Below are 15,394 nucleotides of genomic sequence, written 5' to 3' on the forward strand. Positions count from 1 at the left end.
GGCCTCTAACCTTAGCGTGAGCCTGCTTGTATGCACTGCTTCTTATCCATGCTTCATTAACTACAAAAGATGAAGCAAGTTGAGCTTGCCCCCTATGTGTCAACAGGAGTACAACTACCATGGCTCAGACCAGTATGTCTGGTATTCACCCATGTTAACTTTATCCTGTCCTGTCTCCCCCCCCCCCCTTCAAAAAAAAAAAAAATTCATTTCTGTAATTGGGGCTCCTTATTAGGTGCCCAGAAAACACATGGTAGGAGCCTGTTTTATAAAGGGCCTAGGTTCCATTACAGAATGCTAATGTAATGGAATCAACATTACAGAATGCTAATGTATGGCAATCAACATACATAAAATTTAGGTGCTCACATACCAGCAAAAAAACCTATGTGCAGCAGGCGCACGTGCAACTTAGGGCTCCTTTTACAAAGGCGTACTAGCGGCCCTGAAGCTTCGGGGCCGTTGCTGCACGGCTTTGTAAAAGAGGCAGTTAAAGTTTTATGTACATGCATAAGTGAGAGCTTCACTTATGTCCTACCCACCTAGGAACCCCTTGCAAGTATGCGCTATGTTAGTTAAGCGAGTATTTACAGAAAAGCGCTTAGGTACCTTACTAGCATTTATGAAAGTGCACACATACATACACATTAAATGCTAGGGAGAGTTGCCGGATGGCTAGATGGAAGGAGGGAAGAGGATAGTGTTAGCAAAAGAATAGGATATAAGAGGAAAGGGAAAGATGCAATTAGACACAGTAAAAAGAGGGAAATTGAAGGCTGGATATGATCTTCTAGGTTACAGAATTGCCCTTATAGGGGATAATTCTATATAGTATGTGTTAACAAACATACACGTGCTAATTACATGCACATATGACTAGAATAATGGCATAGTGCACCAAAACACTATTCTGCTGGTAGTTTGTAGTTGGGCATACAGTATGCATGCATGGAGCATAGACAGGTGTACAGTTTTGCCTGCAACTTATAGTGCATTTACACATAAATTGGCAGAACATAGGTGCACACACACACACCTCTTAACTTCATCCTATGCCCTTTCATTCCAGAGCTTCCTTTCAAATAAAAGAGACTCGACTGATGCGCATTTATGCCACGTAGGTATTTAAACATCTCTATCGTATCTTCTGTCTTATGCCTTTCCTCCAAAGAACATTCATTCTATTTATTTTAAGGATCTTTGGAAGTTAGTGCAGTAATTCTTCATTAATGTCATTTATAAAGAGCTGCAGAGATCGTCATCAATCCTTAAATTTTCTATTATACGTTTTCTGCTTTTTGTACATTTCTTTTTATAAATAAGCTTAAAAATTTTACTTATCTTTTGTGTTTAACTTAGTCGGCTGGGAACTTCTGCCGACATGTTTTGCTGTCTGATAAATAGAATATACTCATATTATTACTACATCCTACCTTCCAAAGTTTGTTAAGAAGTAATAATTAAATTACTTTTATTTCTTATTCTCTTACCGTGTGCTAGTGCTCAACTGCATCTATCCCGTTCAATCTCTTGGGGAAAGATGGCGGCGGTGGTGTTTTTCTTATTACGTTTATAGAACGTGCCCCTATGATGTCATCACGTTTTAAGACTTACAAATCAATCTGTTTAATACGGAGTTCACCACTTACCTTATAAGTTTTAATTATAATAAAGTTTTCCACACTATCTCAAGATTTAATCACTTAGGTGTGACAGTATCCAGAGCACAAATCCATCGTTGTTCTTTATAATTTAAAATCTTATCACAGTTACCTCCCTCCCACCCTTCTAATACCTGATCAATTATTCTCCATTTAATCTCATCCCATCTATGTTGTTTATCTCTCCAGTGTTGAACTAACGGAGCTTGTAGTGCTCCTGTCACAATTCTTAATTTATGCTTGTTTAGCCTGACATGAACTGGTCTACTGCTTCTCCCTACATATATCAAGTCACAAGGACATCGTATACTATAGATCACATTTTTACTTTTACAGGTCGTAGATGTTCTAGCTTTTAGAATCGTAAAACCCGATGCAAAATAGCCAAGCAATGTAAGTGAATCAATCGCTTGGCTATTTTGCATGGGGTTTTACTAATTTTCATGGCTGGATCGGAAAATGGGCAATTGAGGGGAAAAACACACAGGCCTTTTTATGAATCAGGTCGGTTAACAGCGATCGTTGCTAATTCAGTTACTACTATTAATTATGCTGCACAGAGTTACAAAGAAGAAGAAAACAGTCCCTGCTCAAAAGAACTCACAATCTTAATAGCCAAGACAGACAAACAGAATGTCATGGATATAGTTAACTGACAACAGTTAATTCAGTTAACTGACGACAGTGGTGAATGAGAACAAAAAGATAGAATGATCTCAGAAGTCCATTCACACCTGTAGTGAGCCATGAATCTATTTGGTCAAGGGTAATGATGTTTACTTTATATCCCACCCTCTTGCCACTGCATCTTCATGTTTATGTACCGACCTCCTGAACTTCACTCCAAGCATCTGGACTCAAGCTCCTATGTCAATAAATTGGTTAGTCTATAAGGTGCCACCTGCCTCTGTCATTTTTGTTACACCAGACTAACACACGGCTACCCCTTTCAAATTGAGATGTCATGTCAGGGTACATTAGCTGGACATGCACTTTTCAAAGTGACTAATGGTGTATGACCGAGTTGGAATGCATCACATGGTTTAACACTGCCCTGGTATTTCATGACAAACAGGTTTTGTTTAATAGCAACCCCCACTGCCTTTTTGGCTTTTGTGTTTGCAGATTTACAGACTAACTCCAAAGGGTGCTTATGTGCCCTACTCCTCTCTTCCAGCTTGACATCTAAGACAGTTGCTCCTTTGCAGTGACCTTGATGGTATCTTTTCTGGTTGATGTTACTTAGTATGCAGTACCTGTGTGCTCTCTCAAGAGTTTTTTTGTTTTCTCCTTGTCTCTGCAGTGTTTGTTAAATTCAGTTATATCAGTTTGAGTCAATTTGCAGATTGGAGAACAGAGTGTTAAGAACTACCAATAGAGAGAGAGAGTGGAAGACAAAGGGAAGCATATCTTTTACAATCCATTAAACATGTATTGGGATAGCATGCTATTTCATTGAAAATTATGAGCTTTTTATTTACATATTGTAATTAAAACTTCCCTATCCCCCCAGTACCTTTTGTCTCTAATAAGTCTTAATTTGTCATAGTTTTGTTTTACCCTCCTCTTATTTTATTTCAATTAAATCTTAAATTTTATTAGATTTTTCTAATTTTTTTAGTATTGTAAACCGTCCAGATACATGTGATGGTCGGTATATCAAAACAAAGCAAGGAGAACTGCAGTAACTTGTACAATGATACAGGCAAAGTTTATTAAAATAATTGCGGTTAAAAACAACACCTTAAAATTAAACCACAGGACCCAACACGGTCCGTGTTTCAGTACACACCTTCTTCAGGGGTCCTAGGTTGGGAAGGAGTCAAATTGAACCGCAAAAAGCGTGCTGAAAACTCTCCTGGAAGGGGCTGCAGCGACCTTCACCAACACAGATCTCGTCTCGCGCCGCACGCAGGCCTTCGCCCAAAGCCACTCCTTTAGCACAGATGCGGTTCAATTTGACTCCTTTCCAACCTAAGACCCCTGAAGAAGGCGTGTACCGAAATATGGACCGTGTTGGGTCCCGTGGTTTAATTTTAGGTGTTGTATTTAACCGCAATTATTTTACTAAACTTTGCCTGTATCATTGTACAAGTTACTGCAGTTCTCCTTGCTTTGTTTTGTCTTCGACCCTTTTACTGCAGATTTTGTTGGTTCTTCCTTTTTTTGTTTGAGTCGGTATATCAAGCCATAAATAAACTTGATTACATTGACGGAAGACAGTTTTCAAATTTTTTATGCTGCTAATTCTTGAAGCTAGCAATTTAAACAGCACTAAACTTTACTCTTACTCTTTGAGCACTCCAACTACAATATTCACTTCACAAGTCCAATACCATTTAGACTCAAACATTCAAAATGCTCATTAGTGTAGCTTCAGATACTCAGCAGTACCACAAAGCTTTATGTGCTAAATCTCCACCGGATCTTTTTACTGAATTTTTACCATCATCGGCATAATCAATGTTATTTATATTTACTTTATATTTCTATCATTTATACTCCTAGCGTTTCTAAGTAGGGTCCCAGCCTTGATAAAGCATACTTCGCGAAACATGTTGGCATAAACTGTCCCTAGCCGTGACCACGGATTAAAGCTAAGTACTAGCAGTATAAATGATAGAAATATAAAGTAAATATAAATAACATTGATTATGCCGATGATGGTAAAAATTCAGTAAAAAGATCCGGTAAAGATTTAGCACATAAAGCTTTGTGGTACTGCTGAGTATCTGAAGCTACACTAATGAGCATTTTGAATGTTTGAGTCTAAATGTTATCGGACGTATGAAGGACATGTAGGATGTTGGGTCATTACAAGTAGGGTGATGTCATCTGATAGAACCTAGTCATAAAACTGAAGGGAAAAATTTTTTTTTTTTAGCAATAACAGGGTAAGTGAACGTGTATCTAATATATCAATACCCTTGTTGTGCAAAAATATAAAACAGCATGAAACAAATCAAAAGCCTTAAATACTTCAAAGTTAAGCGTGCTAAACAGCCCCAAACCAACTCTTACAGGGGCACCTGCACACTTCAATGTAGCTCTTCAAAAGTTTCATGCACTGAAAAACAGTGCGTTATGCAGCCGCAACTGCGGTCTCTTCTGTTCTGAAAGCTCCAAAAGACAACACTGCATGTAACCACGGTGGTGTTTTATAGAACAGACCAGCCAATGAAAGAAGGAGAAAATGATGTCATATTTTTGGATTGGTGAATACAAAATGATAGAAACTGGTGAATACAGATCAACAACAGTCTCAGTGAATGAAAGCTTGAATAACTACTTAATGAACATAAGAACATAAGAAATGCCTCCACCGAATCAGACCATTGGTCCATCCAGTTCGGTGACCCGCACACGCGGAGGCCAATCCAGGTGTTCCCTGTTTACGTCCTAGGTGTTCCCTGATGAAGACACTGTTTTCCCGTATCCCTCAATGAGATTTGCAAGCAGGTGTGCGTCCAACTTGCACTTGAATCCCATAATGGAGATTTCCGTCACCACCTCCTCCGGGAGAGCATTCCAAGCGTCCACCACTCGCTGTGTAAAACAGAACTTTCTGACATTAGTCCTGGGCTTGTCGCCCCTCAATTTTAGTCTATGGCCTCTCGTCCGAGTCACATTTGACAATGATGTCATACATTTGGATTGATGGGTGCAGATTGGTATATCCTGATTGGAGAGTATGGACTTGGTGACTTGCTGAACAGATTGGTTGGATATTGGTGATTGATTGGATATAGGTTAACCCAAAGAATGTACACAACAAATTGAATTTGGATTAACCTAAAAATGTTTGCCATTCTATTTCTCTGTTTAAACCATAGGGGCATACAGAGTTAAGATAAAAAATCCAGCGCTGTTCTCTTCGCCAAAGAAGAGTTGTTAAGTTGCCTCCTTGATGGAGTTTGGGGGCCTCCAGAATTTCAATTCTGGTAGAATTTGATAACGTGAAGGAGTCCTAATTCACTTGGACCTGGGTTTGAAAATCTGTAGCTATCTCCTCTTGTGAGATCTTATATTCTCAAGACTCTCTTATGATCAAAAGATTCAAAGACAATTTCTTAACAGTGCTAAATAATGTAGAAATAAATCATTTCTGAATTAATCAATCTAGAATAATAATGCTTTTTAGCTTGCAAAACTGAAAATCAATACATACATGTAGCGACTTTGTACGTAGTTATATGTTCAGCTTTCCTGCTTTTACGCCAGAGGCATTCTTTGGGCTCCTTTTACGAAGGTGCGCTAGCGTTTTTAGCGCACACTGCAGATTAGCACGTGCTGCCCCCGCGCTACGTGTAAAAACTAACGCCAGCTCAATGGTGGCGTTAGAGTCTAGTGCGATCGGCAATGCGGCGAGCGCTAAAACTGCTAGCGCAGCTTAGTAAAAGGAGCCCTTTGTCTCAATTCTTTTTTTTAGTGTCTGAAATTCAAGGTGCTTAAAATTCAAAGTTCGGTCTTGCCAAAGAGCCATTTTATTACCGTTTTGTGTAAGGATCCATTCCATAAGATTACTAGAGTCTCAAAGGAAGATTAGCAAAGTTCTGTCACGTGGTTAATCACTGATAGCAATAAGTCTCCTTATTCGGAGTGCACAAATTCTGGGTATGTCGAGTCATACCAGAGTTAGGTTTACTACGGGATAGAGCAGGGGTAGGCAATTCCGGTCCTCGAGAGCTGGAGCCAGGTCAGGTTTTCAGGATTTGCATGCACTGTCTCCTTGAGATACAGATCTATCTCATGCATATTTATTGTGGATATCCTGAAAACCTGACCTGGCTCCGGCTCTCGAGGACCAGAATTGCCTACCTCTGGGATAGACCTATCATAGAGAATAAGGATTTGTGCAATGAGTAAATGTGGCCATATTGCAGCCTTGTGTTCTGAGTGAGGCAGAACTTTCTTTGTCCTCCTCCCCCCCTTTCTTGTCTTCCCTGTGGTTGGGGGAAGAAGAGAAGGAGAGAGAGAATGTGTGTCTGTATGTGTCTATTGAATAGTCCTCTTTTTCTTGAAGACATAGGGGAGATGCTTAGATTTAAAGTTAGGGGTGAGTGGGAATGGATTTTGTTATGACATTTAGTTTGTGGGGAAAGTTTATCTTTGAAACTTCTTAAAAGTGATGTTCTACATAGTTCTCACCTATATTTTATAGTTTATAGCTTACTTAATAGATTGGGATGGTTTCCGGTTTTCTGTGGGCATTGCTCTTATGTTAGCTATTGTTCATGTTGCTTTGTTATGTTCTAATGTGTTGCACTGCACATTACTTTAATAAAAGACCTTGTAAAATGAAAAAAAAACCCACCACCACCCAACTAAAGCATGGTCTTTCCATGGTAGAGAGATACAGAAATTACCATATATACTCAAATATAGGACAATATTTTTGGGCCACAAAAATGGGGGTCTTGTCCTATATTCAGGCCAGCACTCGGTGACCACCCGACACCCTCCCGGACTTGCTGTAGGCCTATCGTTAGGCTGGGACAGGAGGAATCCCTCCCGTCCTGGCTGATGCAAACAATTTTTTACCCCTCCCCCATGTACCTTTTCCCTGGTGTATTGTCAGGAGGAGCGAGCTTTCGGCACTCGAGCCCCTCCTTCCGATCTCGCAGCCAGCGGTGCCCTTGGGCCGGCAGGCAGGAGCGAGCTTTTTGAGCTCCTGCCCGGCCCTGCGCCGTTCTCTGAATGGTTGCCACCAGTTCTCGCCACTTCATCATCTGACTCCACATTCCCCCTGCCTCCATCCCTGCCCTTTTTTTCAGCACAGATAAAAGCAACCATGATATGAAATGGCATGGGTACTTTTACCCAGAAAGGAGGAGGGTGATTTAACTCTTGATACACAAATTATATCTTGTGAAAATTGTCTTCCCCATATTTTATGCAAAGAACAAAAAGGAAAACAATAAAATAAGTTTCTAAATGCAATTATTTTATTCCTTAGAGTCATCTGAAAATGAAGATATGATTAAAGAAAGCAGTGCAAGAAAAAGAAAGCAGCAAGATTTGAGTGAAAAGTCAACCAAACGGAAGAGTAGGAGACCTAGCAGTGTGGAGAAGAACAAACAGGTAATCTCATATATTCTGCAGACCTTGGTGATATGAAAAAGATAATTTTCTAACAAGGCGCCTAAGCAGGAAAGACACATACATGGCATCTATTCAAGGTTAGCCTACCATTTAGCAGAGTAGGCAGTCACCTAGGGCAGCAACATCTGTTGGCGGCAAACAGCTGCATTCAAAGCAAAACAATAAATCCTGACCTCAACACAAACATCAGCCTGCACAGATGGTGGGCATTTTCAAAGTCATTCAGGAGCCCTTTTACTAAACGTGTACCTAATGCAGAAAAAAAAAGCCTAACTCTGGATGCACTGTGTTCCACATTTATTTGGGGATGTGCATATGTTAACCATGCACTAATTATTTTTTGTAATTTTGGGAGGGAATATCAGACATGGAGAGTGGGTGTTCCTTTGCCAACCATTTACACAATCATGTGTTAACTAGTTAACGCAAAGTTAATGTGGGAGCCCTTACTATCATAGTGGCGGTAAGTGCTCTTGTGGCAATTTTTTAAAATAATCACATCCTAACACTAATATTAGTGCATGGCCATAAAAAAATAAATAGAAAAAAATCTGGCCACAGTAAAAATGCACGGGAAAGACCCATATAAGAGTGTGCTAAGGCCAATTCTTACTACAGCTTAGTTAAAAAAAAACCTTTGCTAAGTAAATGAGTTTTAGAAATTGTTCTCATTAAGTATGTGTATATATGAAATAAAGATTAATATTTAGAAATGTGGGGGTCAGTATTCAGGGCGATGGATCCTGGCCAGTTAAATTGCTTGTTCAGGGCTAACTGGTCATTTTTAGTGGCAGTTAATTGTTTAGTGTTGCTGAAAATGACTGGTTAGCACCTAAAGCAAAACCAGCTATTATGATTGCATTCCGAGGATTGAGTTGGCACTTGGCCAGTTAAGGCCCAATATTCAGCACTTTACTGGCCAAGATCACCACATAAATAGAACGACATAAAAGTCAGTCCTATCTTTATGCAGTGCCCCGTAGCCATTTAAGTGCTGAATATTGCATTTAACCGGCTATGGTGTAACTGGTTGTGGAAAACCAGAGCCTGGCCATGGCCCAGCTTTGATGACATAATGCTGGCGGCGGCCAGTAAAACACTGAGCACCGCCGGCTGAATATTCAAGTTTCAAGTTTATTAAAAGTTTGTTGTACACGCAATATCAAATACTTCAATGCGTATGACAATTTAAAATTAGGAGAACAAAATAAAACAATTTATACAAATAAACATTCAATGTATGTACACAAGTAATTAGCGATACAAAAGGGAAGAGGGGTGAACTACAATATTGTCCCCATGATGTCATTAAAGTTATTACAATATTGTTCTAGATGATCATGGTGGTTGATTTTAATTATTAAGGCCTAGAGGTCTGAAAGATAATTGAGGGGGGGGGGGGGCACAAGCCTGAAGGATGTCGAAGAGCATTTAATATCTTTGTGTTGGCCCGCACCTATTTTACAAAGGCAACATATGTGCCTCCATGCCTTTATAAGCCTCGGCACCCTGATGTTGAGGATTCAAACCCACCCTGCTCCTTGTGACTCTGGGCAAGTCACTTGATCCCCATTTGCCCCAGGTATATTAGACCTCCACCAGGACAGACGGTAAACCATTCCGAGCTCCTCTGGAAGAATGGTATAGAAAATTGAATAAATAAATAAAATTCCCCCCCCAAAAAGTAGGTAAACTCAACAACTACTCTGTTTGTCAGAAAGAATAGGCATGTAGTTTATGAAGTGTGCACATAAGTACCAATCCCATCCCATTCTGCCTCTTCTCAGGCCTGAGGACACCTATGCATATATCATGTAAAAAGAGCCAGGATGTTCTTATGCTCTGCATTTTATATATGCAAAGAGTAAAGGATCCTGGATTTTCTGTGGTACAACCAAAGCAGTTTACATTTGTTATATGCAGGTACTTTCTCTGTCCCTAGTGGGCTTATAGTCTAAGTTTTTGTATCTGGGGCAATGGAGAGTTAAATGATTTGCCTACAGTCACAAAGAGAAGATGTAGGAACCGGACCGAGTTCCCCATGTTCTCAGTCTATTCTACTAACCATTAGGCTACTGGGCCACTTCATTTCCTGATTTATTTATGTGCATATGCAGATATGAATACTTTATAAATATAAGTCTGACCCCACCCCCTGCGAATGCCTCTACTGCTTCTTTTACCTGTGAAAATGCCTTTTAAAATTAACTCCAAATATGTGCAATGAAACTGATGTAAATATGTATTTTGTTCCAGTGCTGGCAGATTCTGTACACTGTTTTGAGTGACTGTTGGCCCGTGAAGCAGTTATTAAAGTTTGTACAAAAATATATAAATACATGTATACTTTATATGAGGCTTTAGAGCTGAACTGAGTGTGACAAGTCTAGATAAATTCTCTGTTGTAAAAGCATCAGTTAGCGTGTTGTCTGCAGCACTCTGCATCCCACATACTTATTTTCTTGAGAGCATCTCACACCTGTGCTAATAAACACACAATCCCATCAACAGAATGAATGCCAAAAGAATTACATATACACTCGTACATTTACAGTCACATTTCACATTACTGGAAACTTTTCTGTTTTTTTCCTTCCTCAATCCTCATCACTTTTTGCTTCCTTTGATGCTTTGGTTTGGCTCATTTAAAATTTTCAGCTTTGTGGTTTTATAAACTTCCATCTATTAAACAGTGCAGTGTGACACACGCACAGAGCAAATGTCTTGAAAGTGAACAGAACTGGGCTTTTAGCTGGTTAGGATGTCTTTCTGGGATACTGGATTGTGGCACTCCTCATCAGAACTGGGACAGACACACAATGATCTGAATCATAGGAACCAATGTTTCAAAATAATTGGGGGGTGCTTAACTCAGCACATATTCTATAAAAGAGAGTGCATAAATCACCTTTTTTAGAATGCGAACTAATAAAAAAGTATGCACCGTACTTTCCCAGTAGGCATGCACATGGATGGAGACTGGGTGGAGCATGCACTTTTGCACATGAATTACAGCAGTCTATAGTTTACGTATGCTCTGGCTAATATCTATGCGTGAGCATTGCACACTCCAGAAGCTCACCCTGAGACCAGTCAGAAGTTGATCAGCAGAGCAGTGCTGAATCACGTGTACTTCTAAACTCTACCTATCTCTCTTGTCACCACCACTTCCAGTGCAGTGGTTAAAGCCACAGCCTCAGCACCCTGAGGTTGTGGGTTCAAACCCACACTGCTCCTTGTGACCCTGGGTAAGTCACTTAATCTTCTCATTGCCCCAGGTACTTTAGATAGATTGTGAGCCCACCAGGACAGACAGAAAAAAATGCTTGAATATGTGAATAAATTCATGTAAACTGAGCTCCCCTGGGAGAACAATATAGAAAATTAAATAAATAAATACTGTTTCTTTGGGCTGGTGCATCTTAATGCAACCACTAGGTCCTTCTCCACTGTGTTCCATGGGATGGAATTGGTTTGGGGGAGGGGGAGTGTTTTATTTATGTTTAAATATTTTTTATTGAGCCAAAAACAGAACACAAAGTGAAAACAAACAGCCAACAGTGCAAGGCTCATAATAGCATTTTTCAATAGAACAAATTCCCCCCTCCCCCTCCCGGAGTCCCCGTCACCATAAATCACATAGAATAACATACAGGAAAGCTAAAGAGCATGAAAAGTACAAACAATCAGCAGTTCAAAATATGACTCCTGGCCACAGAAGTCATAGTTGTCCGGAAAGGCTTCTAAGCGGCTGTGAAACGCAGGCCCAGAACAGATGAAAGGTCATGAACACCCCTGCGTTCCCAGGTCAGCAGAACAATCATCTGAGTCCTCCACAATGAGACAGTAGGGGCCATCACAGTAATATACATTTCAAGGCAGTCAAAACAGACCATCGAAGAAAGGAGCTCGTGCCCGGCTGCCGAGGATGGAGAAGATCTGATAGTCATCTTCCGGATACGACCAATATACAAGAAAAGACTGGTCCAGAAGGCTTGGATGAGTGGACAAAGCCAGAACATGTGATCCAGGGTGGCATCCAGATGGCCACATTTATCACAAGTTGCAGTAGGTCACCCATTTAGGTGATACATAAAGACGAAATACCAACTTATAGTGCATTTCCCAAAAATACATATATTTCCTCAAAGATGGCAATTTTTGTAAAGCAATCAACACATTATCACATTAATATCAGGCAATATCACATTAAGATCTTGTGACCGAGAAGCCCGAAGTTTAGCAAAGTCAGGCAAGGGAGTCTCATCCTTCAAATGCTGATGATGGAATTTGAGGGGTGCTTTCAAGGTAAAGGTCGTAGACAGTTATTCTTGCCTACCAAAACACAAATTTTCTTTCGTCAGAGAAGCCATATAGTGCTGGATCTGCATATAGGCAAACCGATCTGTACCGGCCAAACCATGGACCTGACACAAATGTGCAAAAGAGTTCATTGTGCCATCCTCCTCCACCAGTTGAAACAAAAATGTCAACCGCCTTGCCTCCCAGCGCGCAAACCTTGAGCCCTCCATGCCAGGTAAAAAGTTCCTATTAAATCTTATAGGCAAAAAGGGGGACTCAGGGGCACTGATATTGTGAAATCTGCACACCCATTTCCAGACCTTACACAATGGCAAACAAAGCACTCGCAACATCAAATTAGAAGAATGAGAAGAAGATACCGAATGGAAGTAAGCACTAAAATGTTCCTTCTGAAAACACGCCAATTCCAAAGCACTGTTAGTAAAATCAGCAGTGCCTCTAAAGAAATCATTAATATGGCGCATGCCACAACTGATAATGTCCACCACTCCTCTCCCCATAGCTTCACTTCCAGTCTCCATCCCCTTCATCCAGCTTCTTTTACCCTTATATCTGCTTTCTGACATCTTAAGCTCTTCACACCTGCATTCTTCTTCCTACCCTTTCAATCCCCTTTATCATTTTCTAGTACTTCTCTATCTTTTTTACCTTACTAATTGCATTGCTTTGGCAACACATATAAAATTATCATGCCAATGAAGTTCTGCAACTTACTCTTCTTTCCTTTTCCCTGCTGCTCCTCCTCTCCCCAAGGGTAACTGTAGGCAGGAAGTGTCTCTGTCCTAAGCTACAGCAACTTCCTCCTTCCCCTGTAGTCCATCAGACAGCTATAGCCAGCTAATAGGCTGTCAGAGGAGGCAGGAACAATAGCTGGAATACAGAAGTGTTTCTTTCCTGTCTTCCACTGCTGCTTTGTTATATAAAGCATTGTGCTCCAAATTTAATAAAGTACATTATAAAATAATGGGGGTGCCCAGGTCCCTAAAGTGCTCACAGAGCTGGTACCTGTGATCTGAGTTATCCTAGGGGTATTTGGCTGTAAGACTGGGCCTATCACTAATCTTTGCATGTAGAAAAAAATGACAGGATTATATTTGACTTAAGAAAATTTGCTAATAGAGTTACTCATAAATAACAGCTAACTTAATGGTGTCAATATAGGAAATAGGGCAACCTAAGCTTTTTAAACTAGCTTCTCCATGTACAGAAATATATGTATCATTGAAGACTGAACAGCAACAGGAGAGAGGGAATACAAAGCACAGGAAACAAAGTTAAGCATAAAGAGCACAACGGGCCTCCAAGAGTGGGTTGACAGCCAAGCTTTACTGAAAGACCTGTGTCAAGCCCTTCAATAACATTTGGTTGTCAACCCACTCTTGGAGGCCCATTGTGCTCTATATGCTTGGCTTTGACAATGAAGGATCCGGAAGGCACAAAATTTAATTTCTGCAATATCTCTTCTAACACTGAGGATTACTTTTCCATTGAAAATTACTCTTTGTAGTGACTGGGCTGTCTTCTGTTGGCCCCAGAGCTTCCATGCTTGATTCCTTGTCTCTATCATGTCTGATTTCCACAAGCCTTTATCTACAGCAGTTGGGGGGGGTCCCAACACCCTTAGTAGTCTGCCTGCCACCACAGCAGCTGAGCAGCAGACTGCAGCTTGTGCGTTAGTCTGCTACAGGTGTTCTTGTGAGTTGAACAGCAGGTGTGCTATGCAATGACCGTGACTCCTTCCCTAGAGCTAGGAAGGCTATGCTGGCATAGTGTTCAGGACTCAGGACTCCTGCAAAGCAACACACAGCTGGAAATAAGTCAGTGGGCTAGTCCTATCTGCTAGAATGTTTCCATGATGCATAAGAAAGTATGGTTTCAATCTCCGTTTTCTTTTATCCAAATACATTTGTCAAAATTTTGTGGTTAGGCGCTAACCCAGAGAAAAATGTGTACAACGGATAGCTTGCTTTTCAGCTCATAGAAAATCTTAGAGTATCACTTAATTATTGTTTTACTATTAAAAACATAATCCTCTGCCACTTTCTATGAAAAACACATGTCTCATTTCGACAGCCTTGGGCATTCACTGTCTGAACTGCCTCCCCAGAATGTGAACTTTAAACACTTGTTTTCATTTTAGCTCTACAACTAGTTTGGCAGTATAGTGTAATAGATTGTACTAGTCGTGTAAGAAGAAACATTGATGTCCTGTCTGTGATTAATACATAGGAATCCCTTGGCACTATAGCTTGTAAGGCAAGACTGCCTTGCAAATGCTGCCATTTTTTTTCTGTGTTCTTTGCCTCCCTAAGCTCTGTTCAGATGTATGGAGTGGTGTATATGTGTTGTCAAAAGACAGAATATTTGGATCAGTCAATCAGATTCTATAAGGATGCTTTTTCTGTCAGTTCAAGTCAGTTTCTAACTTTATTTTTATTATTTATATACTGCTTCTATACCCCAAGAGGATCCTAAGCAGTTTATATTAAATGGTGATCAGGTACTCAAAGTGTTTTTCCCTACTACTACTACTATTAATCGTTTCTATAGTGTTACTAGACATATGCAGAAGAGACAGTCCCTGCTCAAAAGAGCTTACAGTCTAGTTTAAGTCAGACAAATTGGACAAGAAGGTGCATCAATACATTGTGCTCATGTGAGAGAATTGCAGGACTGACTGTTCATTCATGCAATCAGGTGCCCATGCAACAAGACAGATCCCTATCTGTCTCTGAGATTTTACCTTCAGTGGTTAGTGACAGGAAGAGTATGTCTTCTAATGGCAGATGGTTCCTTGGTAGTGAGTTTTATTGTGAATTCTGTTACACAAAGCATATGAGTCCTGATAGTAGATGAATGTCCCATGCTCACGAGTTGGTTGCAGGAGGATGGAATTTACATTATTCAGCTCCACCTCCTTCTCCACTTCTGTGTAGCCTCCTTCAGTATTTTCCTTCTGCAAGCATGTTGAGAAGGGTGTTTGATCTTCTCTGATCATTTATTATTTTTGGGGTTTTTTGTTTCTCCGAGTCTGAGGCTTTTGGTGCTGGAGAGGACCCCCTCCCCCTCCCCAGTGATCTTGGGGGCAGATCTGCCTGGGAGAAGTCTGCAGCTGGCATGATAACCGGGTTCTTGTCCAGCCGACCTTCTTGAACCTTTTGAGTTCGGGGTCCGTTCCCTTTGAAGCTGGCTCACTTGTATAGCACTACCAGTATGCAGAGCATTTTACAGGATAAATAGCAAAGTTGCTCCTGTAATAGATGTTCTTTCTAGAGAGCAGGATCCAACAGCCACATATGGGGAAGGTA

General features: G+C 40.5%; 1 protein-coding gene across 9 annotated transcripts in view; it reads left to right on the forward strand.

Moving 5' to 3' along the window:
* CMSS1 (cms1 ribosomal small subunit homolog) overlaps positions 1 to 15,394 on the forward strand; it is a 556,569-nt gene that overhangs the window by 511,864 nt on the left and 29,311 nt on the right. For all 9 annotated transcript variants that reach the window (XM_033940866.1, XM_033940867.1, XM_033940868.1 and 6 more), the window contains one exon: positions 7,618 to 7,742. In XM_033940866.1, coding sequence (XP_033796757.1) covers positions 7,618 to 7,742 — 125 coding nt within the window. The remainder of the gene's footprint in view (positions 1 to 7,617; positions 7,743 to 15,394) is intronic.

The sequence above is a fragment of the Geotrypetes seraphini genome, chromosome 4 (assembly GCF_902459505.1).
Source record: "Geotrypetes seraphini chromosome 4, aGeoSer1.1, whole genome shotgun sequence".
NCBI classification, from domain to species: domain Eukaryota; kingdom Metazoa; phylum Chordata; class Amphibia; order Gymnophiona; family Dermophiidae; genus Geotrypetes; species Geotrypetes seraphini.